Source organism: Camellia sinensis, chromosome 2 (genome assembly GCF_055761805.1).
Source record: "Camellia sinensis isolate YWXY chromosome 2, ASM5576180v1, whole genome shotgun sequence".
Lineage (NCBI taxonomy): Eukaryota > Viridiplantae > Streptophyta > Magnoliopsida > Ericales > Theaceae > Camellia > Camellia sinensis.
This window is the reverse complement of record NC_138962.1, coordinates 120,625,705-120,653,445: the sequence shown is the minus strand read 5'-3', so window position 1 is coordinate 120,653,445 and position 27,741 is coordinate 120,625,705. Positions and strand designations below refer to the sequence as shown.

The 27,741-nt window shown below is 33.8% G+C and overlaps 1 protein-coding gene and 2 long non-coding RNA genes across 31 annotated transcripts; 1 reads left to right on the top strand and 2 right to left on the bottom strand.

The window, feature by feature from the left end:
- The first annotated feature begins 623 nt into the window (after positions 1-623).
- LOC114323164 (uncharacterized) lies at positions 624-27,729 on the top strand. Of its 28 annotated transcripts, XR_014361584.1 has the most exons (9): positions 646-1,807; positions 2,595-2,669; positions 5,586-5,660; positions 10,766-10,840; positions 11,612-11,686; positions 12,985-13,089; positions 13,338-13,412; positions 17,256-17,612; positions 17,695-18,110. XR_014361584.1 is itself a non-coding variant. In XM_082915499.1 (8 exons), exons 1-8 carry the CDS (start codon positions 1,086-1,088, stop codon positions 23,770-23,772), a joined length of 1,284 nt encoding a protein of 427 aa, XP_082771625.1. In that variant the 5' UTR covers positions 624-1,085; the 3' UTR covers positions 23,773-23,917. The 28 variants fall into 28 exon arrangements, 26 of the variants coding, with proteins under 26 accessions (XP_082771625.1, XP_082771642.1, XP_082771641.1 ...); XM_082915499.1 differs by lacking the exons at positions 17,256-17,612; positions 17,695-18,110 and adding an exon at positions 23,682-23,917 and having other exon boundaries at positions 624-1,798; XR_014361585.1 differs by lacking the exon at positions 12,985-13,089.
- LOC145820312 (uncharacterized) lies at positions 18,961-19,729 on the bottom strand. The gene is made up of 2 exons (XR_014361588.1): positions 19,373-19,729; positions 18,961-19,290 (listed from the first exon to the last, which is right to left on the bottom strand). It is a non-coding gene; the product is annotated as an uncharacterized LOC145820312 (long non-coding RNA).
- On the bottom strand, positions 20,175-27,172 carry LOC145820311 (uncharacterized). 2 transcript variants are annotated; one of them, XR_014361587.1, is made up of 4 exons: positions 26,836-27,172; positions 26,300-26,365; positions 26,170-26,217; positions 20,175-20,970 (listed from the first exon to the last, which is right to left on the bottom strand). It is a non-coding gene; the product is annotated as an uncharacterized LOC145820311 (long non-coding RNA). The 2 variants fall into 2 exon arrangements; XR_014361586.1 differs by lacking the exon at positions 26,836-27,172 and having other exon boundaries at positions 26,300-26,433.
- Positions 27,730-27,741: the final 12 nt, after the last annotated feature.

The window sequence follows — 27,741 nt, the reverse complement described above, 5'->3', positions numbered from 1 at the left end:
CAGAGGACCAAAAATCTGATAAAACATAGAACCAAAATCTAAACTTCAACATTCAAAAATAGCACCAAAAATCACAAACCCAATTAAATTCCAATATCAAAACCACCAAAGCTATGTTAGGAATATGCTATTCTTTGTTTATTCGCACCAAAATGATGACATAGATGATATAGATATATAAATAGATACACATATCTATGTCTATCAATATATAGAGAGAAAGAAGAGTTTTCTCACTTACCTTTGGCAAATGCGAATAGTGAGTTCAATCGTCCACGCCGTCCGAACGCCTCCACGCCGGTGTTGTCTACTCTTCTTCCCTGTGACGTTCTTTTTTCCCTCCAGAAGTATGGGCGTAAAGAGATGGATTTTGAAGAGTTTTGTATAATAGGGTTTGTTTTTGGTACTATATTAGGTGTAATGAGAATTCAATTTTTTTTTTAAGTGATGTAATGAGATGAAGGATATAAGAAGATAAATGATGGTATAAATAAAATCACCCTTTTATTTAATGGACTTCACACCAAAAAAAATCCATAGAAGGGACTTTCACCAAAAATTCCAAAATCAAACACATAATATATTAATTAGTACATTAGTACATATATATATATATAACATTATTCTATATTTTTTTTTCAAAGTTGTTCTGCTAGCAGCAAAGCAACCCAGTTTCCCAAGAAAAGTGAGGAGAGAGATTAGGGTTCGGCGCTGAGTGCGATTTTGAAGAAGATGTCGATGGGGCATGGATGTGTATTATTTGTATGTGCAGATGAATGAACAAGTATGGCGTGTTACTAAATTAGGAGACGAGAGTCAACCTCGGCCTGAGTTTGAACTAGTTTGTGATAATTCCAGTGGTGAATTACCGATTGGAATGGGATGTATCTCTGCGAATTCCAAATTGCACATGGTTGGGGGTCAAAAAGAGCAGAAAATCACCGAAGATGATGATGATAGTTCTTCTGAGGTTGATTATTGTCCTAATTTAAAATCATTTGTCTTGAATTTGGATGCAATTCGCATCTGCGAGGATTTACCTAGTATGCATGGTCAAAAGTTCAATCCTCTTGTAGTCAGTGTTAATGATAAATTTTATGTTCTGGCAAGACGATCAATTTACAACTATGACAAAGCACTTGAGCAGCCTGTTTTCGAGGTTTTTGATCCAGTGGAAAGAGCTCCCTAGACCGCCCTGGACTGACCCTGCCCAATTTAAATTAGGTGGCGATTATATCTATCATCACTTTGTTTGGGGTCATAAGATAGCGTTTTGCACCCGGGCAGGTTTCTACATTTTTGACACTGACATGAATAAATGGGATTTTACTGATGAGAAGTTGTCTCCTTTCCCTATTATCTCTCGTGCTTCAGCTGAATATGATGGGTTTTTAATTGCCATGCCATGGGACCATCAACAGCTCGTTGCTTACTGGTTGGATTCGGATGCGGATGCGGATGCGATTGCCAAGCCTTATCCTTATCGGGTGCTAGATGAGCTTTGGCCTGTGTTCAATCCTCCATTTGCTGGACGCGAATTCCAGGGCTTTCTTACCCATTTGGGTGATGGTGATGGTGATGGTGATGGTGATGGTGATGGTGGCCATAGAATGTGTTTATTGTATGCCGGTTTTGATTACTATAGTAGGTGGTGTGCACGTGTAGCTAACTTTCAGGTTTCCATCTCATGTAATGATGCTGGTGATCGGTTCCTCTATGCATATCTTGAGACCCTGCAACATTATGATTTTGAGAAATTTGATAATCCTGCTAGATGGATTGATTCTGCTTTTGTCATGTATGTTAGGCAAATATTTTTTTTCCGATTCATTCAACTAATTTATATGTTTCATTTGCTTTCCTTTTTTATTTTTATTTTTTATGTTGCCTTTGTGTTCAGTACACTTGTGTTATGTATTGATACATACGGAATCAAATGGCATGTAACTGCCCGCTTGTACCTCAATGTTAATATGACTTTGACTTGGGCAATTTATGCAATATTTGTTTACCTTCTTGCCCTGCCTGTTGTGTTATAGTCTTCATCATCTAGTCTATGAATTTTGAACTTGATGCCCAAAGTAGAGCATGGGTAGGATGGGCAATGGAAGAAATTATGTGCTACACCCCTCTTCGTTATCTGGTTTAGTCCATGCCAAATTGCGTTTACGTGCGCAGCTAGAGAACTTTATCACTTTGTTGATGGTCAGTTGTTTATCTATTTTATTAAGTTGTGATTTAATGATATCATTTCTTAGAAGAACACTCTTTGTTAAGTAGCAGAAGCTCCTTTCTATGAAGTTTCAACTTTATATGGTTGCAAGATTTTGTTGTGTAGTTAGCAAGCATGTGAAATTTAAGGAAAGTTAAAAAGGAATATAACTTTGATATTTAGGAAAATATCCAAATGAAAGTTAATAGCTATGGTAAGTGCTTTTGGCCATTAGTGTTGGTATTTTTTTTTGCCTGCATAGAAATTTTGATAAACCAAAAGTAGTATATGGAATTCATATTGTTGTAGTTTTACTTGTTAGAGCAAACATTAGACCTCCTTTTCATCTAACTCTTTTGGCTCTCTCTTACCCTCTATCTAGGTGTGATTATTTGAACAAGCATGATGTTGAGGCTGATAAAAGTTTAATGGATGCATGTCTTTCTGGATCATATAGGTATGTTCTCTCTTGATTGCATTTAGTAATGGTCTATGAAGTATGGACACAGACACGGACACGGACAGAGACACTGGACATGGCAATTTTTAAAAAATGAGGTCATGGACACGGTAATTTTTTTTTATAAATATTTTTATTTTAATATACGTTAATTATTTTATTTATTATTATATTTTTTTAAATAATGTGTTTCTGATAATTTTTTATTTTATTTTATATACATTTGTTTTTTTATTAATATGTATAAATAGTATATCACATGTTATATATACTTATAAAATAATATTGTCTTATTAATAGTATCTTATACAGTATATACTAATATATATATATATATATATATGATAAGAAAGAAGGCAAGAAGGACAGAGTTTGGCGAGAGAGATAGAGACGCGAGCAAGAGAGAGAGAAGATGAGAGATGTGAGTGTGACAAGAGACAAGAGAGAGAGAGAGAGAGAGAGAGAGAGAGAGAGAGAGAGAGAGATGCTTATGGTGGAAGTCGTGAAGTCGAAGGGATATAGATCGTCGACGACTAGATGTCAATGCGGCGATTGGATGTTTGATCGATCAACTGGATGTCTTCGATCGCGCGATAGGTTTGTCTCTCACTCCTCGCCGTGTCTCATGCCGTGTCCAGATCTGGACACGCATGTCCCCTACAAAAAAAAACAATTAAATTAAAGGAACATGGCAGATGATGTGTCCTGTACGTGTCCCTGGTGTGTCCCCATGTCCTAGGTTGGTCCCCGTGTCCGACACTGCCACGACGCTGATTTTTCCGTGTCCATGCTTCATAGGTAATGGTCATTGTATTTGCTATTATATTTCATTTCGAATATTCAAAATATTGTTATAATCATGCAATGTTTTTGTAACTTGTTATCATTCTTGCTCTTGTTTATAAAATTGAGTTGTATGACAAAATAGACAAGGAACACATTTCGTCCCTAATGTTTGGAAATCCACCATGATGCTTGTGTAGAAATTGTTTCCCTCGAAAATATTTCTTTCTAAATAACAAAATGGCCGACATATAATGATAAGTTACTCTTTAAATCATTGACAAGGGTGCTGTATCGTTGAAGTTTTGTTGTGAAAGTTAGCTGGCATGTGAAAGTTAAGAATAGTTAAAAGGAATATAACTCTATCATATTTAGGGAATTGGCTTGATGAGTTAATAGCTACATTATGTGCTCTATTAGTATCTTTTTTATCTCTAGAATATTGACCTCTTTTTTTAGGATAAACACAGTGAAAATTATTTAAATCTTGTTTTCCATAAGGTTTTTGAGTACTTTATCAATGGAATCTAAAACATGTGAGGCTGCTTAGAAATTTGGGCAAAGTTCACTTTACTCCCTTATGGTTTAGCCCGTGTGCGGATTTCCCCCCTTGTCATTTGGAAATGACCACATAATCCCATGTGGTTTGTAGACTAAAATGCACCGTTAACTTTTCCGTCTAAGTTGACAAGCTGTGAGAGTCACATGCCTCTGTAGAGAGAGTCAAATTTTAATATGAAAATATCTTTTCTACATCTTCAAATTTACAAAAAAATGCTATTTTTTCTTTTTATATTTTTTATTGTTTCTCTCTCTATAACTTTCTTCCCCAACCATTAGTACCTCCTCTCTCCCTTCTTCTTCTTTTCATTTTTTGATTCCCCCTAATCAACCTCCATTGTTGTGTACTACCGCAGCTTCCCCTATGACTGCCACTGGTGACCACCCTTACCCCTCTCTCTCCTCCCCTCAAACCACCACCCACATCCATCGTACCTTTGCAGCCCCTCCCCTAGCACGCCATCCTTGAACCTCCTCCCGCATCCCACAGCAACCTAGTTAACCCTTCCGATCAGTCTCACAGCCACCGCCCTCCAAATCAAGTCGGGATTCTTGAATTTTTAATGGCCAACCAACAACATAGATTGACCAACTCACACCATATATTTGATAAGAGTAATTGAGCATATTAAGCACCATCATCACACACAGCAGCATCATCAACGACAGTATTTATGCAATGTTTGCTTTAATATTAATTGTTCAAATGTAACACTTCTTTGATCCCAAATCTCTTTCTCTCTCTCTATATATACATAAAAATATATATTTAATAGATAAAGAGAATGTTTCTGGAGGTAGTGTGTTTGGGTAAGTGGAAGCAGTGTGTTGAAGCAGTCTATTTGAACAAATGAAAATTGGTACAAAAATATTTTACTCTTAATTAATGGTGAGAATGGGTGATTGATTTTTTTGATGTGGAGTCGTGTGTGTGCCACTTAGGTTGCTTGTAGAATTTAGAAGGGAATTTGTTATAGTTGGCAGCCATGGATGGAAGAAAGAATATATATGGGTTTAATTGAGAATAGAAGAGAGGAAGAAGATGAGGCTATAAAGTCAATCTCTATGTTCGGTTACCTCTTGTTCTATTTTAGTAACTTTATGATTTTTTGGCTAAAATGTAAGAAAAAAAAACTAGTATGTTTGAGATGACTTTTTGATTTTTTAAGAAAAAAAGGTACAAAAAAGTAGAGAGAAAAGAGTATTTTTGACCTTTTTATATAGTTTGTTGGCTTTTTGGCTTTTTAGTGACTTTTTGACTTTTAGGCTAAAATTGTTGTCGGTTGCCAAATGGTTGTGCGTTTTGGCTCACAAATCACATGGGGGTTATGTAGTTATTTCCAAATGACAAGGGGATTCTCCGCACATGGGTCAAACCATAAGGGATTATAGTGAAATTTACCCCAGAAATTTTGATGAACCTAAAATAGTTTTTGCTTGAAGATGCATGGAATTAATTTTTTGTAGTTTTACTTGTCAATGCAAACATTCGATCTCCTTTTTATTTTACTTTGTTCGCTTTCTCTTTGCATCCATCTTCAAGAGCACTGAGATTTTTTTTTTGGATAGGGGTGATTATTTGAACAACCACGATGTTGAGGCTAATGCAAGTTTCGTGGATGCATATCTTGCTGGATCAGATGAGTATGTTCTCTATTGATTGCATTTAGTAATGATTAATGTATTTGTTATTATATTTCATTTCGAATTTCAAAATATTGTTTCAAGTATGCAACATTTTCGTAATTTGTTAATATTTCACTATTGTGGCATTGCTCTTGCTTATGAAATTGAGCAGTGTAATAAAATAGACCCGGAACACGCTTCTTGCTTAATTTTTGAAAATACACACATGATGCTTTTATGTAGAAATTGTTTTCCTCCAAAATTGTCACGCCCCAAATATTCACACAAGTAAATCCCAATATTAACGTCATCCCCAACTTTCCAACATTAGCATTCACACTCACTAAGAGATTTACAAAAGGAGGCCCCACATGCAGGTATACATACAACAACCTTAATACATGAATCTATAGCATGTGGTATAATGGTTCAGTGCAAATAAATGCCCTCAAGGGCTACAAAGTCTAAGGCTTAAATCCGGTTACACAAAAGTGGTTGCTTGAACCCACACACATCTAGCCCTCGGCTTACAAAAAATTAGTACAACAAAAACAAGAGCCTCGTGCTCTCAACACATATCCCACACTTTTAATTTGGCGGAATCACCACATCTTTTCCTACACAAAATCTCATAAGGTGAACATAAAGCCCAGTAGGAAATCCTTACCAAAGTATATACATTTTATACGATTCTCATGAAGTGAAATGCATATACCATGTCATGTTCAAAATCGCATCTTTATCTTTTGAAAACCTTTATGCACAATGAAACCTTAAAATTTCAACCATTCATTAATTCTCAATAAAGTTTAAGGGGTGGTAAATACAACTCAGGTAATCCTTAGGTCAGTGTCTACAAGTAGGCATAACTAGCACTACCAAATCCTCACTTTACCGGTAGCTAACCAGAAGGCACGTGGTACCTCCTCTGCTTGTGTTTTCAGTCTTTCACCATGGACATTCAGACCAACTTAAACAATACCAATCTACACTCCCTATCCGAACTTACCAAACGTATTTACCCCAACAACAATTCAATATGATTTATCTCATAAACAATTTCTTTCTCAATGCAATATTTTTCAAATCTCAATTTGCAATTCATAATAATCAAATGAAATGGAATGCCAATGTAACATGTATCAATGCATTACAAAAATGTTTCTATTTTCATTTCCTCCACACAGTCTTCCATTGTGATCAAAATTTCCATTTCTCTTCTCAATGTAATTTCATAAAATATATATATACACATATATATCAATCGAGAAGTAACAACATATCCACATTTTATGCATTGTCTTCAACTTAGTCATTTCAAGATTATAGCAACATTCTTAAACAATAAGCTTCCAAAACCGACCATTTCTTATATTCCATGGAACTTCTCATTTACATACAACAATATGAAATTCCCAATCATTCATTCACTTTAACACTTTGACAAGCAAGAAACTCATGAAATCTCAACATCTCTCCAAAAGTCCCAAATTTCTAGGTTTTCACCAAAAACTAGACATTTTCCCCATTTTTGAAAGAATTTTTCCAAAACATCCCTCCCTAACAATATAGTTCAAAACCCGCAAGAGTTTTTAGAAAACAAGGAGTGAACCTACTTTTAAAATCATCAAACACTCTTGAGCCAAAATTGAATTTCAATACCACAAGGAGGAGTTCCAAAATTAACATAATCTTGCAAAAATATATATATATAACTCCAAGAAAATCCTTACCTCAAGTTTTGGAGAAGAAAAGATGAGAAATCCCCAAATTTGACGGTGTTGAAGATCGATCTCCAAAGCACAAAATGAAGCTCTTGATCAGCTCTCTAAAATTAATGAAGGATGTTGGGTCAAAATTCCAATAGATTAGAAGAAATCAAGAGTTTATGGTGGTGGGTGGAGGTTTTTAGAGAAAAGGGAGAGGAAAAGATATTTTTAGAGAGAGATATGTAAAAAGTGAGATACACTCAGCCCAAGGAGAAGAAAAAGAGCAGGTTTTCTGATTCAGCGCACTTCTGCATGTGTGGCACTCACCCCTGCACATGCGGCTCACTCCTCCGCACCTGTACTCCACTCGTGCAATTAAAGCAGTCTTGCACATTCAACAAACCCTGCTTATCGCATGCGCGGCCTCACCCCCGCACGTGCGGCTCCTCTTCCGCACGTGCGGCCCAAGCTGCCACACATGCGGTCCTGTCTCCCAGCCAAAAGTTTCACAGTTGAACCCGAGACACCCCGGATCCAACCTCACGCCTCCCGAAACAAGTGAAACTCAACACTGGAATAAAATAAAGACAAGGATCTGAAGAAAGTTTCAAGAACGGTGAACCCAACGGTCGACAGGACATCAAATTAATCTTTGGCACTCCAAACACAAGTAGACCAAACACAAAAGAAGAAAACAAGACGGGTTGCGTACCCAGTCATCACAAAAATATTCCTTTTTAATGACAAATATATAATGATAAGCATGCATTCTTTGAACATTAACAAGGATACTAGATCTTTGAAGTTTTGTTGTGGAGTTAGCAGGCATGTGAAAGTTAAGGACCATTGAAAGGAATTTAACTCTAATCTTATTCATGAAATCATCTAGATAAAAGTTAATAGGTACGTTAAGTCCTTTTAGCCTACAAGTGTTGCTATCATTTATGTCTAGTATTTTGACCTCGTTTTCAGGATAAACACTGTGAAATTGAATTATTTGAATCTTGTTTTTCATTAGGTTTGAGTACTTTATCAATCGACCCTACAACATGTGAAGTTGCTTAGAAATTTTGATGAACCTAAAGTAGTTTTGCTTGAGGAAGATGTATGGAATTCATTTTGTTGTACTTTTACTTGTCAATGCAAACATTCGACCTCCTTTTCATTATACTTTGTTCACTGTCTCTTAGCCTCTCTATCTTGTTGAGAACTGAGACTTATTCTTTTATATTATTATTATTATTATTATTTATTGTGTGGATAGGTGTGATTACATGAACGAGCATTATGATGAGACTAATGCAAGTTTCATGGATACATATCTTTTTGGATAATATGAGTATGTTCTCTGTTCATTGCATTTAGTATTGATTAATGTCTTTGTTATTACATTCCATTTTGAATTTCACAATAATTTAATGAGTGTGTGACATTTTCGTAATTTGTTAATATTCATGTATTGTGGGGCATTGCTCTTGTTTTTTAAATTGAGCAGTATGACAAAATAGACGACGAACACATTTCCCACCTAATGTGTGGAAATAAACACATGATGCTTTTATGTAGAAATTGTTGTTCTCCAAAATATTCATTTCTAATAACAAAAATGCCCTAATATATTGATAAGCCTGAATTCTTCTTTGGATCATTGACAAGGGTACTGGATCTTTGAAGTTTTGTTGTGGAGTTAAAAGGCTTGTGAAAGTTAAGGCTAGTTGAAAACAATATAAATCATATTTGGGAAATTATCCAGATGAAAGTTAATGGCTACATTAAATGCTACTGGCCTGTAAGTGGTGGTATCTTTTTCGTCTCTAGTATTTCGGCCTCCTTTTTCATGATAAACACACAGTGAAACTTGAATTATTTGTGTATTTTGGCGTCCTTTTTCATGATAAACACAGTGAAACTTGAATTATTTGTGTACTTCATCAATTGATCCTACAACATGTGAAGTTGCTAAGAAATTTTGATGAACCTAAAGCAATTTTGCTTGAAGAAGATATAATGAATTCATTTTGTTGTAGTTTTACTTGTCAATGCATTCGTTCAAACTCCTTTTCATTTTACTCTGTTCACTCTCTGTTAGCCTCCATCTTGATGAGCACCGAGACTTTTTATTGTTTTTGTTTTTGGAATAGGTCTTATTATTTTTGAACAAGCATGAAGTTGAGGCTGATACAAGTTTCAGGGAAGCAATTTTTTCTAGATCAGATGATTATGTTCTCTTTTGATTGCGTTTAGAAATGATTAATGTACTTGTTATTACATTCCATTTCGAATTTCAGAATATTGTTGAGTGTGCAACATTTTCATTATTTGTTAAGAATTCTGTATGGTGGCATTGCTCTTATTTATGAAATTGAGCAGTATGACAAAATAATCTAGGAACACGTTTCTTGCCTAATATCTGAAAACACACACATGATGCTTTTATGAAGAAATTATTTGCCACCAAAATATTTCTTTCTAATGAAAAAAATGCCCTATATATTTTGATAAGCGCACATTCTTTGTACATTAACAAGGGTACTAAATCTTTGACGTTTGGTTGTGGAGTTAACAGGCGTGTGAAAGTTAACGATAGTTGAAAGGAATTTAACTCTAATCTTATTCATGAAATTATCCAAATAAAAATTAATAGGTAGATTAAGTGCTTTTAGCCTGTATGTGTTGGCATCATTTATGTCTAGTATTTTCATCTCATTTTTCAAGATAATCGTAGTGAAACTTGAATTATTTGAATCTTGTTTCTCATTAGGTTTGAGGACTTTATCAATCAAGCCTACAACGTGCACCGCTAGCTGCTTAGAAATTTTGATGAACCTAAAGTGGTTTTGTTTGAAGAAGATATATGGAATTCATTTCGTTGTAGTTTTACTCATTGATGTCAAATCGCAAATTGAATCATGAATCGTTTTGTTAAAATAGTGAATCGTGAATTGTAAGATTCATTTTATTTAATATGATATATAATTCTATATAACTAAATTACAATATGTAAATTAAATTATGTATATACATATAAAATCACATATATCAATATAACTAATTAATCTCTTCTATATAGCTTCATAGTTTGGCGAAAACGACGTTGTTTCATGCATTATGTGAACAAAAATAGAAATACAACTGAATTGCAGTGAATTGTAATGAATCGTAGTAAATCGCAATGAATCGTAAATTGAATCGTACGATGCACTCAATTTCCGACTCAACAACACAATTTGAATCGTTTTTGTTAAAACTCGTTTCGAATCTTGAATCATACTATTCTAACAATCATGGTTTTACTTGTCATTGCAAATATTCGACCTCCTTTTCATTATACTTTGTTCGCTATCTCTTAGCCTCTATCTCATTGAGCATTGAATTTTTTTATTTTTATTTATATATTTATATATTTTGCGACAGGTGTGATTATTTGAACGAGCATTATGATGAGACTAATGCAAGTTTCATGGATGCATATCTTTCTAGATTAGACGAGTATGTTCCCAGTTGATTGTATTTAGTAGTGATTAATGTACTTGTTATTTTGTTTCATTTTGAATTTAAGAATATTTTAGTGCGTGCAACATTTTAGTAATTTGTTAATATTCTTGTACTGTGACATTGCTCTTGTTTTCGAAATTGAGCAGTATGACAAAATAGACTACTACGAACACATTTCTTGCCTAATGTGTGGAAATAAACACATGATGCTTTTATGCAGAAATTGTTTTCCTCCAAAATATTCCTTTCTAATGACAAAAATGCCCTATATATATATATTGATAAGCCCACATTCTTCTTCGAATCATTGACAAGGGTATTAGATCTTTGAAGTTTTGTTGTGGAGTTAGCCGGCATGTGAAAGTTAAGGGTAGTTGAAAAGAATATATCTCTATCATATTTAGGAAATTATCCAGATGAAAGTTAATGGTTACATTAAGTGCTTTTTGCTTGTAAGTGTTGGTATCTTTTTTGTCTCTCGTCTTTTGGCTTTCTTTTCATGATAAACACAGTGAAGCTTGAGTTAGTTGAATATTGATTTCTGTAAGGTTTGAGTACTTCATCACTCTAGCCTACAACAGGTGAATCAAGTAAGAAATTTTGATGAACCTAAAGTAATTTTGCTTGAAGATGTATGAAATTCATTTTGTTGTAGTTTTACTTGTCAATGCAAACATTTAGCCGCTTTTTCATTTTACTTTGTTCGCTCTCTCTTAGCCTCCATCTTGATGAGCACTGAGCTCTTTTTTTGTTTTATTGGAATAGGTATTATTATTTGAACAAGCATGAAGTTGTAGCTGATGCAAGTTTCAGGGATGCATATCTTTCTAGATCAGATGAGTATGTTCTCTATTGATTGCATTTAGTAATGCTTAAAGTATTTGTTATTATATTCCTCTTTGAATTTCAGAATATTGTTATGAGTGTGCAACATTTTCGTAATTTGTTAATTTTCGTATATTGTGGCATTGCTCTTGTTTATGAAATTGAGTGGTATGACAAAAGTCTTGGAACATGTTTCCTGTCTAATGTCTGGAAATGCACACATGATGCTTTTGTGTAGTACATTAGTAATTGTTTCTCTGGAAAATTTTATTTTGTAATGACAAATTGCCCTATATATATATAATGATAAAACACATGTTCTTCCTTGAATCTTTGACAAGGATGCAGGATTGTTGATGTTTCGTTGTGAAGTTAGCAAGCATGTGAAATAAAGGATAGTTGAGAGGAATATAATTATATAACTCTATCCTTTTTATGGTATAAGATTAAATTATACACTGCTGAGCCAGGACAGGCTTATTTAACAGGCAACCAACCTAAATCTGCCGCATAAGCAAAAAATGTGGAGATAATGTTATACTTTCACTCTCTAAAGTTCATTCTACTTCGATGTCTGGGTCTTCAGTTCATCAAGAAACATAGATAGCATTTTATTTTATCATACAAAGCACAGTCTCCATTCCTTTGACCTCCCAACCCCCACAAATGTCTCTTTTGATGCCCCTAGGTAAACCCCAAGCAATACAGTAGCAGTGATGACAATATTCATGCTAGGCAATCATCATAGATTTCATCTTGTCGTCACTAATTTTTCCATCATCATTGTTCATCACCATCAATGGGTGATGGACAATGATGATGGAAAAATTAGCAGTGACAAGATGAAACCTACGATGATTGCTCACAAAGCATAGGTTTTATGATCAAATTTAAAATTGCATATTTGATGTTATTTTTGGATGAGATTAGATTCGTATTGACTTTTTTGTGTTGAAAGTTGCACAAGACTCCTGGGTTGGATTTCACTCCCTCGTCTCTCTTTGTTTTTCACTTTGAATTCCCCCTTCATTTTGCTTCTTTTTTTTGTGTTGTGTGAATATTGTCTGGTGGTGTCGTTGAGTTTATTTATTTTTTTTTAATTTTTATTCGATGGTGGTATACATCAGTGGAAGAGTTTGTTTTGAGTTTTTGTTGGAATGGAAGATGTGTTTTTTTTTTATTGGATCAGAGGAAAGGGAGAAAAAAATGAGAGAAAGGAGGCAATTGGGAGCGGAAAAAAAAAAAAAAAAAAAAAAAAAAAAAAAACAAACAAACAAACTTATTATAGATCCCATTTTTTTTTGTTTATGTAGCAATTTTGGATTGGTTGTTCGTTACATAAGCCTTTCACGGCTAGGTCAGAATTATCCAGATGAAAGTTATAGCTACATTGAGTGCTTTTGGCCCGTCAAGTGCTGGTATCTTTTTTGTCTCTAGTATTTTGGCTTCTTTTTTCGAGATAAACATAGTGAAACTTGTATTATTTGAATATGGTTTCCCATAATGTTTGAGCACTTTATAAATTGAGCCTGCAACATGTGAAGCTGCATGGAAATTTTAATGAAGCTAAAGTAGTTTTGATTGAAGAAGATATATGGAATTCATTGTCTCTTTTAGCCTTCATTTTGATGAGCTTTATGACTTTATTTTTATTTTTGTGGGATAGGCGTGTTAATTTGAACCAGCTTAATGTTGAGGTTGATGGAAGTTTCATGTGTGCGCATCTTTCTGGATTGTATAGGTATGTTCTTTGTTGATTGCATTTAGTAATGGTCACTGCATGTGTTATTACATTCCATTTTGAGTTTCAGAACATTATTGTGACTCTGCAACTCTTTCATAATTTGTTAATATTTTTGTTTTGTGGCATTGCTCTTGTTTATGAAATTGAATGATATGACAAAATAGACTGTGAACACATTTCCTCTCTGATGTCTAGTAAAATACATGCATGATGTTTTTTGTGTAGAAATTATTTCCTTCCAAAATTATGCCCTTTTGATGACCAAAATAGCTTCTTTTAGCAACCAATTATAGTGCCTATGATCACCCTGAGAACACTTTTGATAATGATGTACGTCTTCTTCTCTGTTGAACCTTCGATTCCTACGTGCCAATTGTAAGGGAAAAAATTGTACCCTGATGAATGAATCAACAAAAAGATGAACAGTGCACTAAGAATCTTTAAAATACTATGTCGTTAGTGCCCTATCCGGCTTATGTTGGATGGGCACTCTGATGCCTAAGTTAGCACTACCATCTTGAATATAATAGTAATTTTTTGTGACTGTATATTCACTTGCGTATTTGCATACCTAGACCCTTAGGGTTCACGTATGTTTATAGTAGAAGATTGCTTGCCTAACAAGTATCCAACTCTGATAGGAATATGATTGCTCCGCAAGTCTTTCCCAACACAACTTCTAGTTGTTTGGGACTTCTATAACGATAAGATCTCACCTGTTGATGAGTTTTACGCCATGTACAATACCAAACCCTATTACGGATGACAGATTGAAACCCTTGTTGCCTTGAGCAAGTGTAGCAGCAGCTTTACCTACCTTTTGTAGTTACAAATCCCTGGCGCCATATTTTGTTTTGATCTTAGATTGGATATGTAACCAGATGGTTTTTATTTTTGTATTTGGTGATACTTTGGGACTTGGTTTGTATTCTATAAATATTAAATTTTCAATGGTAAAGTCCTAAACTTAGTGTTTTATATACTTTATTACTTCCTTGATATCCCATGATGTTCCAAAGTTTAGGACATCACAATTTGGTATCAGACATATTGTTTGATTTGGATTTGACCATCACCTTGTTTGCTGTAGGCCATGATTGTGTCACATGTCTGTTCTAGGACCCATGTAATTCTATGCTAATTTTAACCTCCCACAGTTTTCTTTTCAGAGGAAGCTTCACATTTAGTGAGTTCTTGAGTTGAGAGTTGCATTTAGGTCCTTTAACTCTTGCAATAGGCTTAGCTAGTGTCGTCATTATTTTCTGGTCACTATGCTTAAAAACATATGGATTCTTCCTACCTAAGTGTTGGGCATCTACATAAATTAAAGGACAGCCAAGAAGCACATGGGCTACATCCATGGGTAAGACGTCGTAGATAATTTTGCCTGAATAATTACTTATTTAATGGGCATTAGAAACACTTGGAAATGGGAAAAGATATCTTATCAATCCATGCAACCTTATATGACTGAGGATGAGGTTCTAGCTGAGTTTGAATCTAGCGACAGCTGACTTGGACACCACATTAATGGACCTACACCCATCAATAACAACCTTATAAATTCTATCCTTCCATTTAATAAAAGTGTGACCTAGTGTGTTGCCAATCCTTGGTATCGGAAAGGCTGGGAGTAGTATATCGCATCTTATCAATGCAAGCTTTTGGGTTCTCAATTGTTTTCTCAAATTCCTCTAAGGAATCATGGTTGACATTTGTGCAGATTCAAACTGACTCAAGAATAGACAAAGAAAGCAAATAAATAAATCGACAAATTCAAACTATTCAGAACTAAACTCACCATACCCACCTGTTTGGAACATTCAAATTTGTTCAAATTTCATTACTTTACGTCAATAAATTTCAAATTATGAACTACTAAGGTATCCATTGAAGACATGCACATATAAATATCACCTATTATACTATTTAAAAAAAAAAAACACCATCCAGTTAATATATATTAATGTGTATTTGGGAGAGGAAAGATTGGGTACACACCTAACCTTTGGCATAGTGCACAAAGTGGTTGGCCCGGGACTTGAACTCATAACCTATTAGGCTAAGGTTTTACCATTGAACCAATAGTATAATATCACCTGTTATACTATAAGAACCCAAAAGTCATAATTTTTATAGAATCACAACACCACCACAAAAATTTCTAAAATTTCTGAAAAATCATTTATAACAGTTATACCCAATATATCATTCATCATGTCAATTCCAACATATAAATTCCCTAGCACTAGAATTCCCAAATTTAGTTCACATTCAGTGCCTAGATTTACCCAAACTTCAATCCTCAAATCAACCATCAAATCAATGATTTCACCATATGCAATAACATACATAGGAACTAATAGGAAGCATATAACTCAACAAGAAAGCTTAAACATGATGGATCTAAACAAAAAATGCTCTGTAACTTAAAACATGCAAGCCACTCTACTAGAACTTTCTAGAGAGATTCTTGCCAATTAAGAGCTTCTAATCTATCCTGAAACAAAAAGCCCCAAACCTTGGTTCTTCAAGAGATTAGGAAAGTCTAGAGTTTTGAATATGATTATTGGATATTTTTGTGGAGATGGAAAATGTGGCTGGCTCAGTTTTTTAAGGCAAGCAAGCAGTGGCCAGATGTTTTGGTGGTGACAATGGGTGGAAGTGGTGGTGCAAGATTGGAGCTATAGGAGGGTGTTTGGTTGTACGAAAATGAGAGAATATCTAAAGAGAGGAGAGAAAAGGAGGAAAAGTGAGAGAGATAATATATGCTCTGAAAAGGCAATGTTATATAAACTATCAAATTTCTCATAAATTAGTAAGAAAAGTTTGTAAGATTTATTAGTTTGTTTAGTGTTTTCTACATCATAAATATCCTTCACCCTTTGGCCATTAATAAACATCTGAGTTGAGGGGTGACAAAGAATGGATCAAGATCTGGAGAGAAGAGACCATTGTTGGGAGGTAGATTTTTCTCCATATTCAACATATGTTTTTATAATAACCATGATGATGATCCAAATTCGAGGTTTCACCTTTCTGAAAGAAGAAACCAAATTAGGTCATGAATAGCGGTCGAGATTTTGCTGCTGTTGGTAACCATACAACTGCGTCAGTTCAAATGGTGGCTGACATTGTTCTTGTCCTCTTCTCTGCATCTCTTTCTTATTTTCTCTCTCCCTCTTCTGCTTTTTCTTAATTTCTCCATAAACCGAAACAACTTCTCTTTCTTGAGCCGTTTCTCTCATCTAGGTCTGACCAACCAACTTGCCTGTATCAATATATTTTTATTAAGCCATGGTGAATTGCACAGATGCTTTGCACAAGCCAAATGAGTTAGACATAGCTGATAGATTGTAATCTTAAAACACACCACACTTCCATTAAAACAAAACACAAAGAAACAAAAAAAAGTGCTTATATTTCCAACGTCTTCTAACATGAATGAAAAGAATATTCAAAACCCAAGTAGCATAACTTCGGCTGTTTCCCTACACATCAGTTTATGAAGTCAAAAGGGTTAAATAACTAACTCTGAATGCCATGTCTAGTAGTATGTAATTCTATGGGGGGAGGGGGGGGAAATTCCATATTTTATTAGGTGTTTTTGTAGACAAATTTTTGGGACTCGAAGCAGGGTAGTAAATTTTTTGGTGTTGCATAGCATTTTGATTTAATTTTTTTAAACATGTAATTTAGTTTAATTTGAGCTTGTATTGTAATCCCTATGGATTTGTGTTAGATTACATAGTTGGGAAGTACTTGTTGATGGTTCTTTAGTACAAATTTTGTTGTTATGTTTTTTCATAGAGACAACTAACTCGAATTACAAATTTACAGATATGCTTTCTGAAGACTTGAATACTGATTTGCCAAGGACCATTGCATCTGTCAGTTCATTCATTTCTAACAGTAAAATATGTATTGTCAACAACACCAATTCATACGACGCAACCAAGAAATGTCAACGTTTTGTCATCTTCTTCCAAATAATGATAATGTTCAGTGTTGGTGTAAGTTTGCATCGGAGCACAAAAGCTCCCATTTGCTTATAATATTGGGGAAGGCCTATGTAGGGGATGATCAAATAATACTATTTTCTCAACCCGTGGACCAAAACTTTGAAGATTTGACGCAACACAATCTTCTCATCAACCTCGACAATCATTTGACACCTTCTTTTACGGCCCTTTTATTGTGAGTGCATCTCTCTTTGTTTGTCTCTATTATTGCTTTTGCAATATGTTTATTAATTTCCTCTTTGTTTTCTATATTGTAGAGATATGTTGAAGGGGATAAATTACTTTCATAGTGTACTAAAGCATGCACATGGCAAAATATGCGGAGAAAACATTTATGTCATTGATGGGAGGGCAAAATTTGCTAATGTGGTGGATATTAATTTTAAAAAATCTTATGATGATGATATCAATATCTTTTGCAAAATGGTAGAATCACCATTCAAGGCCAAAAACATCCCGCCTCCATTGGAGTTAGAGTATCTTCTTTCAAGCTTGAAAAGACCAAATGGGTGAGTTGCATGATTAGGTCGATACTATCTATTTGTATTACTATGATTGAATTTTAATATGTGATTACTTATTTTGTCCACAAGTTATGTAATTCTATTAACCACCTTGTTCTGTTGAATTCATATGGCGATGCCATGTAAAGGCATATGGCACTTATGGAAACCCGTCATATGAAAAATTATGGAAACTTCAACCAAGCGATGATTGCAGCATATCCTAAAGAAAAAAAAGCAAAATAGAAATCTAAACTTTTCTTGGATTCAAAAAGTTACGGATGGAAAGGAATCTTATTCGTGATTGTTCTATTATGACTAGCCAACAGGATGGACAAGGCCAACAAATTAAATACAACAATTCGCCAAAAGAGTTTTTACGATTTAGTAGAAACGTTCAACACATAGACTTAAGAATATCAATTCGTTACTAATTTTGTTTGGGTATTTTTGAATTTCATTCTAATTTTTTATTCTTATTTTTATTTTTTGGTCCAGGAGACAGAGGAAGAAAAAGATAAGTATTTGAATTCAATTGACCCGCATTTTTTGGGATACTGCATGATATACTTACTTCACAATCTATATTTGTAAGAAAGCTTGTGATCTCTCTTCCTTATATAAAAAAATATTTTAGAATGAAATTCAAAAATACCCAAACAAAATTGGTAATAAATTGATATTCTTAAGTCTACGTTTTGAATGTTTCTACTAAATCGTAAAAACTCTTTTGGCGAATTGTTGTATTTAATTTGTTGGCCTTGTCCATCCTGTTGGCTAGAGTCATAATACAACAATCACAAATAAGATTCCTTTCCATCTGTAACTTTTTGAATCCAAGAAAAGTTCAGATTTCTATTTTGCTTTTTTTTTTTTTCTTTAGGATATGCTGCAATCATCGCTTGGTTGAAGTTTCCATAATTTTTCATATGACGGGTTTCCATAAGTGCCATATGCCTGTACATGGCTTCGCCATATGAATTCAACAGAACAAGGTGGTTAATAGAATTACACAACTTGTGGACAAAAGAAGTAACCACATTAAAATTCAATCATAGTAATACGAATAGATAGTATCGACAAAATCATGCAACTCACCCATTTGGTTTTTTCAAGCTTGAAAGAAGATACTCTAACTCCAATGGAGGCGGGATGTTTTTGGCCTTGAATGGTGATTCTACCATTTTGCAAAAGCTATTGATATCATCATCATAAGATTTTTTAAAATTAATATCCACCACATTAGCAAATTTTGCCCTCCCATCAATGACATAAATGTTTTCTCCACATATTTTGCCATGTGCATGCTTTAGTACACTATGAAAGTAATTTATCCCCTTCAACATATCCCTACAATATAGAAAACAAAGAGAAAATTAATAAACATATTGCAAAAGCAATAATAGAGATAAACAAAGAGAGATGCACTCACAATAAAAGGGCCGTAAAAGAAGGTGTCAAATGATTGTCGAGGTTGATGAGAAGATTGTGTTGCGTCAAATCTTCAAAGTTTTGGTCCACGGGTTGAGAAAATAGTATTATTTGATCATCCCCTACATAGGCCTTCCCCAATATTCTAAGCAAATGGGAGCTTTTGTGCTCCGATGCAAACTTACACCAATAATGAACATTATCATTATTTGGAAGAAGATGACAAAACGTTGACATTTCATGGTTGCGTCGTATGAATTGGTGTTGTTGACAATACATATTTTACCGTTAGAAATGAATGAACTGACAGATGTTATGGTCCTTGGCAAATCAGTATTCAAGTCTTTAGAAAGCACATCTGTAAATTTGTAATTCGAGTTAGTGGTCTCTATAAAAAAACATAACAACAAAATTTGTATTAAAGAACCATCAACAAGTACTTCCCAACTATGTAATCTAACACAAATCCATAGGGATTACAATACAAACTCAAATTAAACTAAATTACATGTTTAAAAAAATTAAATCAAAATGCTATGCAACACCAAAAAATTTACTACCCTGATTATTGAGGAACATAAAGCATTAAGCTTTTTACATACGAGTCCCAAAAATTTGTGTACAAAAACATGTAATAAAATATGGAATTTTTCCCCCCATAGAATTACATACTACTAGACATGGCATTAAGAGTTAGTTATTTAACCCTTTTGACTTCAGTGTAGGGAAACAGCCAAAGTTATGCTACTTGGGTTTTGAATATTCTTCTCATTCATGTTAGAAGATGCTGGAAATATAAGCAATTTTTTTTGTTTCTTTGTGTTTTGTTTTAATGGAAGTGTGGTGTGTTTTAAGATTACAATCTATCAGCTATGTAACTCATTTGGCTTGTGCAAAGCATCTGTGCAATTCGCCATGGCGTAATAAAAATATATTGATACAGGCAAGTAGAATTAAAAGAATTGTGAAAAGAATAAGCAGTCAACATTTTCTACATTATTCAAAAACAAAAAATGTTACCTCTATTGAAAACATTCCTTACTTACATTTAACAAATATCAACATATTGGAATTGACACTTGATCCTAGAAAGACAAAAATATATATTCAGTCTTAAAAGGAAGAAATATATTATATTTTGTAGAGAGGAGTGAGAAGTATTCCCTGATTAAAAGCCAATGCTCTAAAAGCTGTGCAAAAGATATCAGCAATTTAGCAGTCTATTTCATATTCTTACCAGTTGATTTTTCACTTTGAGTAATTGCATTCTTTAGCTGCTGCTTCACTGTCGAAAGTTTGTGATAATCTTCACATAGTCTTTCATGGTCTGCTTTGACATTTACCAATTCACTTTGATCGTTAAGATGCTTGATCACCATCATAGCTACTTCTTTCTCGGTTCCTTGTTTCGTTGAATTTTCCTTTCCATAAAATTTCTTTTTCTTGTCAGCACTAGCTATGAAAGCAGGTTTATGATTACGTCCAATGTTCTCAATTGAGTGAATTGCTAGCTTAAGATTAAACTTCTCAAGAATTTCTTTGAGAATGGCGTTGAACAAAATATTTACTATAGTATAACGTCAACTCTCCATAATGTCCCTGCAAAAACATATTGTCAAACCTTTTATTTTTATTAAAAAAAAAACAAGTAGGGGGAATATTATGCAACATTGGAAGGCAAACAAACTATGAATTTCAAAGTTTAAGAATTTGATATCCTTAAAAACTGTATAATTATTAAGAATAATCCCATAGAAGTTTCACATAAAATTAAATGAAAATGAAAAAAATATCTAAATGTAATAGCAAATGGCTAACGAGGATGAAGCAAATGTTGCAATCACATATGCTTGTTATAGTTTGTCTTATTTTTAACCATTATGGTCCAATATTCTAAAAGTTCACGTAAAAGAAGTAGATACAAAATTTACTATTTATCAAGATTATATATAAGTAATATACTATATATCAAGATATAATTATTTGTGACGTATTCAAAACATCTTCGTGCCTTAATTTTTTTTCTTTCAAATTTTCCATATTGACGTGTCTCTGTCATCCTATCTGTGTCCCTTGTCCATATCTATGCTTTTCAAAGCAGCAAACAGTTGTGCATTTTGTGTGGTGTTAGGCTAGGCATTCTTTCAAAGTTGAAAGAAAAAAAAATGCAAAGAATGTCAGCTTGTGCTCAACAGACTCAATAGAAAGGCAAAGCTAATGAACAACTTCATTATTGATGCATAGTATAAGAAGTTCAAGAAAGACTAAATTCAAAGAAGCAATAATAGTTGGACATTGGCATGATTTCATAGAGAAATTGATTGGAATTTTATATAATTATGTTTCTAGTATTATTAGAGTATTATTTTAAGATTATTTTTATGTTTTGTAAGATTTTTAGGTCAAGGGTATTTTGGTAATTTCATTATTGTTGTCATGGACTGTAGGGATCACCCATGGGTCATCTTGTGAGTCAAGTTATTTAATTGGGTTTTATTTATATTTCTTATTTAGTCTTCAATTAGTTTTAGAAGTCAGATATATTATAGTAGTTTCATTTTTTTCTGGTTATAGTTGATTTAGGAAGTCCCCTAATTCTATACAAAGCCATGCAATGCTTATAATTTAATAGAGTTGATATTTTATAAAAAGCTAAGAGCTTTGAAGTTTCTTCATGGATTGTGTGATGCAATTAAACCTAGGTGTGATGCTTAAGGGATTTTAGGAGTGAGTCCTAGATTTATTTTCTTCTCTTCCTCCTTCGTCTTTTCTGTTTTAATTTACTATTCACGAGTTACTGTTCACATCCTTATAACAGCCCCTAAACAGTGCTAAAATCACATCTTTTCATGCTTAAACTCTTACCTATATATTAAACAAACCTTACTTGTCCCCTATATTCTTATTGCAATTGCAGCCACCAAAAAATCCAATTAAAATCAGCCCCAAAAGCCTAGATTTGCTGCTGTCCCTATTCGTCATGCATTAGTTTGGTATCAAAGTGAAAGATCCTATTGTTGTGTGGAAGTTCAAAAACATGTCTACACATCTTAGAAGATCTCTCAGAAAGGAAATATTTTTTGAAAACCAAAGAGATCAAATTCTTTTTAAAATTGTGGAGCAGTTAGATAGTTTTCAAGTTTGGCTTAATTCTTTGGAAAGACGAGCAGCCCAACAGAAGGTCATAAACAGTCAAATTATAATGGGAAAAAATAATCTTATTGATGATTCAAAAGCACCCCAAGGAGCTCCAATTGTTACTCGAGAAGAGGATGAGGTCCAAATAGAAGACTTGGATGTCACACAAGCTGTAAGGAGTGAAGAATTAATGCATCCTGCTGCTGTTCCAGAACTTATTATGCCTTTAAAGGTCATGATATTGCAACCCGAGATCTCCGATGTAGTGCCTACAAAGTCCCCTACTGCATTTGTTCCAATCATAATCAAAGGAGCAGCCAATGGTGAATCAAAAGATGACCTTGTGCTAGGAAAAGAGGCTAAAAACAGAAGGATCGAAGTTGAGAATATCGAAGAAAGCCTTATGAAATTTGATTTGGATGAATTCAAATTTGATTTCTATGCTAATTGACTTTGTTAGTCCATAAAAATTTTGTGATATGATTGAAAAGATCAATCTCTCATTATTTTTTTTCATAATCTCCAACGAAGAAAAGGCGGCGTCAACTTGAACATTTTAATGTAACGCCATGGATGCAATTTCAAAGCTTGTGGATTCTTATACTCCAGCACTTCAAAACTCAAGGTTGAGTTTTTTCCAACCAAGGGAGAATGGTGCAAAGTATAAGAAGTTCGAGGAAGGCTAAATTCAAAGAAGCAATGATATTTGGATATTGGCATGATTTCATAGAGAAACTGAGAGGAATTTTATATAATTATGTTTCTAGTATTATTTTATAATTATTTTTATGTTTTGTAGGATTTTTAGGTCAAGGGTATTTTGGTAATTTCATTATTGTTGTCATGGACTATAGGGGTCGTCCATGGGTCGTCTTGTAGGTCAAGTTATTTAATTGGGTTTTCATTATGTTTCTTATTTAGTCTTAAATTAGTTTTAAAAGTCAAAGATATTATAATAGTTTTTTTTTTTTTTTTTTTGTTATAGTTGATTTAGGAAGTCCCTTAATTCTATATAAAGTCATGTAATGCTTATCATTCAACTGAGTTAATATTTTATAAAAAGTTGAGAGCTTTAAAGCTTCTTTATGGGTTGTGTGATGCCTAAGGGATTGTAGGAGTGATTCCTAAATCTATTTTCTTCTTTTTCTTTCTTTTTTTTCCTTACATTTCAGCACTTTCACAACTGCAGAACAGTCCTTACAACGCTGTCCCTATTCGTCTTGCATCAATTTCTCAGGCTTCATTTCACCAAATCATGATTAAATTACCAAAAACCATGAGGAATTACAAGTTACGTATCTGTTGAGTGAAAAAATAAGTAGTCTTTCAAATATATTTTGTTAATATTGTACCCTGCTATAGCTATATCTTAGTTTATTATATATATATAGATTTTGACAAATTATCATATCATATTTGTACCCTGTATTCCATATTTGTGCTTCCTTGATGTTTAAGATAAACTTCGGTTTTACTGAAAGTAACAATCCAAAATATGTTATCCAGCACTCTCACGGTGAACACACAGGCTTTCACTATTTCACACAACTGATACATCCTTGTCAAGACCTCAAAAACTGTCTCCATTTCTAAAAAAATGGAAAACAGGGTTTCTTCCTCAATTTCCTTGTGGGTTTTGCATCTATAGGCAACAAGAGCCAAATGGTAGGCAAACAGTAGGATAGATTATGACTCTGTAATATCATCTAATAAATAGAGATCCAATATTCCCTCAATGAGCTTCTATTTTGTCTTTCAACCGTGAAATTACAAAAAAAAAAGAAAAAAAGAAAAAAAAATCCCCCCCTTGCAAATCATATCTTCCCATCTTACATTTTCTGAAAAAATAAAAATATAAAACTAAAACAAAACTAATTGACAAAGATTTGTTTGTGTATCCCTCCTATATCAACATGATTATACATGTTCATATGCCTCAAAGGTAGTCCATGTTATTTACCAAAATGGCACCAACAGGGTTGCTTACATCTTCAAGATGTGCATAAAGTAACAGAGTGAGATAACAAATTCAGAGTATAACATAAAATTATGGGAAGTGGGTGATTATAACCACAATGGTGAGCATCCCGCATCAATATTACAAAGGCCTTGGCATATAAAAAGCGTCAATTAGATCGAGGAAGTAGTACCATGTCAATGATACTTCCAATTACATTGTCCGAAAGATTTATACCAGATTCAAACAAGTATAGCCACAACCCATTGCTTTATCTATACATAGTAAAATTAGTAATAAAAAATTCCAAATACAGAACTGAAGATTGTACAGTACCAGTAGGTAATAAAATTGCTAGCAAGTAAATAATATTAACCTAAAGACAACCAAAGTTTGCAACATTCAATGAAAGTAAAGGCAAAATTCAGAGGCAGCAACCTAAAGGAAGAGAAGGGAGGGAAAATCCTTCGGTATATAAAGCCAAAAACCTGAATCTGTGTCTAATATCCTTTTTTGCACAAATTAGCACATTAAAATATATACATGGACATTTTGATATATAAAGTTGCAGAGGTGAAGACCCTATTCTGCATCAATAATGGCTTAACAAGTGCCATTAGTCCACCATTTGGTTGATATTCAGTTCAAACACACTCAAGTATCATAGAATAAAAAATAAAAAATAAATAAATAAAACATAAATGGCATACTAAAAATCAGAAGATAAGCAACTAATTAAAAAAATATATACTAGTAGACAATGTTATAGCCTTAAGCAGCAAGTGCACTTTTGTACAATGAAAGGGATGCCCCTTACGTTTTATTATTTTATTTTTGTGTAGGTGTTTTCATCTCTCGTAGGACAATTCCAAACTCTTTGCTCAACTAAAAGATATCAAAATTCTACAAATGTGATGAAAACTTGAAGGTCAACATGCAAACAAAACAATGTCTTCTTTGGAACTTAAATCTATTGATATTGTGAATGCTATCTTAAATTGTGGTTTTGACATAATCAGAATCAACCTAATTATGTTTTGTTTTGTATTTTTTGTATGAGCATTATCACTAGTGAAATGAAAATGCATAAGTTACGTTTCAAATGCAAATTTAGCTTATAAGATTTTAGACTGCTTATTATAATTTGAAATCTGAATATTCTTGTCTCAAAGCAGCTTTGATTGGGCTTTGGCTCATCCGTCTTCCTTATATATGAACGTGATGATGATAGTATAAAGGTTTCATGTTTGAAGCTAAGTATATATGTGAATAGACATGGAAGTTTGTATGCCTAATTGTTCGATAAAAGACTTGAAGTTTGAAAGCCTTGTCACATTCAATTTTAGAAAGCACAACTTCTCATCCTCTTTGCAAATCTTGTACTCCTTTTGTGTTTCCTAGAAAGATATAATAAAGAATGTTCAATTTGATTTACTTTAGCTATCCAAAACAGTTTTACCCCAAATTTGTTAGGGGTTTGTTTATTTAGGCCTTTGGTATTATATGACTCCTGACCAGTCACTGCTATGACCTCAACTTACATATAGAGCTCAAGATCAATAGAAAAGCACATTAGCTATTGCAAATTTAAAGGCAAAAAAAAGAAAAATGGAGATTTTAGCCGGATAGTGAACAACTAATTGAAAGTTTCTCAGCGATCTAGCTTATGATCAATCACAGAAAATGTGAAAATTGATTAATACCTTGAATGCTTAAAGTTTTTGCCGAAAACAAAGTCAGATCTTTAAAACCTACAAAATAGTCAACAAAATTTATAAATTCAAACACAAACATATAAAAATTAGCTTCAAATACGATGGGAATGTATATCACCTTTGAATCTAGGTCTGTCACAAAGTAATCAGCTCCGACAAGATTGACAACCCTAAGATCGAAAATCTGTGAGAGTTATGGCAAACCGAATGAGATTAAAACCCTAACGTTAGGAAGGATAGACAAAGTTCAAAATGCAATTGACCAAATGAGAGAGAGAGAGAGAGAGAGAGAGAGAGAGAGAAGGGGGGGTGCGGAGAGATGGCAACGAGGTGTATAGTCCGACTAGTGAAGAGAGTGAGAGGACAAACCCTAATGGAAAACTTAATTCAGAAAAAAAATTGGAAAATTATCAAATTTATATATCTAGCTACTTCTACATAATAAAGAACGATTTCGAAGCTTCTAGACTTTCGAATAAGGAGGATCTAACCCTAGAGGTGCCATCTCTCAAGTCGAAATTGATTTCTGTTTAAATGAGTGCTTCTGGTCTTGCTTCTCAATAAGTGCTTTTCCGTCTTTGCCCATTTACTATTTAATAGACGGCAAGCCAGTATAGCACGAAAGAGAAAACTATGGAGTCCATAGAAGCTTACATCAGAACTGCTGATAGTTGGATACCAAGAGAGAAAAAAGACCCTCCTTAGAGTCCATTTTGCACTGCAAAAGTCAACACCCATGGAACTTGTATATTTTAGTCTATAACCGGAACCCTCTCTTTCTCCCTCAATATTTCCATCTTCTCTCTATAATCTCCCAACCAGCTTTGCTGTCTTATGTCTTTTGCAATCACCATCACCATCACCACAGCTCCGGCAACTACCACGGTTGCACATGCTCTAAGCACTGTCTGGGAATCCATTTGCAGAAGAGATGTGCTCAACTCTATTGCCATGAACCAGGAGTTCCCAATGTCTAGAGCTTTCTCATTCCCTCAATTTTGTGTCTTTATGCTTCCCATTATGGTGCTTTTTTTATGCAATCATTGGTTCTGATGATTCTTTAATTAATGTTTTTGGGGCAGGCATGGATGATGGCGTTGTGATTGTCCTTTTTGTTGGTTGTTTTTGCCTTAGAAAAAGTTTGCTGCACGTTGTGTGCATGTGCCATTGGCTTGGAAAAAACAAAAAGTTGTATTCAAAAAGGTTGTTTACTATGATCCGTTGATTATTATTTTGGGACATGATAATTGTTATCTGAATATCCTTTTTTGTTGGGTTTCTGCCCAACAAAAAGATTCCTACACAATGTTCTAAAGCAGAGAAAAATAAGGGATACGGGATACTGCCTTAGGAAAAAGGAAAAAGTGGTATCCGAAAGTTCAAATGGTTGTACTTTCATAAACTATTCCTAGGATGATGGTTCTCTGTCTGAAAAACAAGAAACAGCAGTGGATTATAAAGGTGTCATAATGTAAGAGCGGCTCAATTATTTTTGGGATCTCAAGTCAAATTTTAAATGGTGGTCTTTTGATATTTAAATATGGAAAATGCTAGAGATAG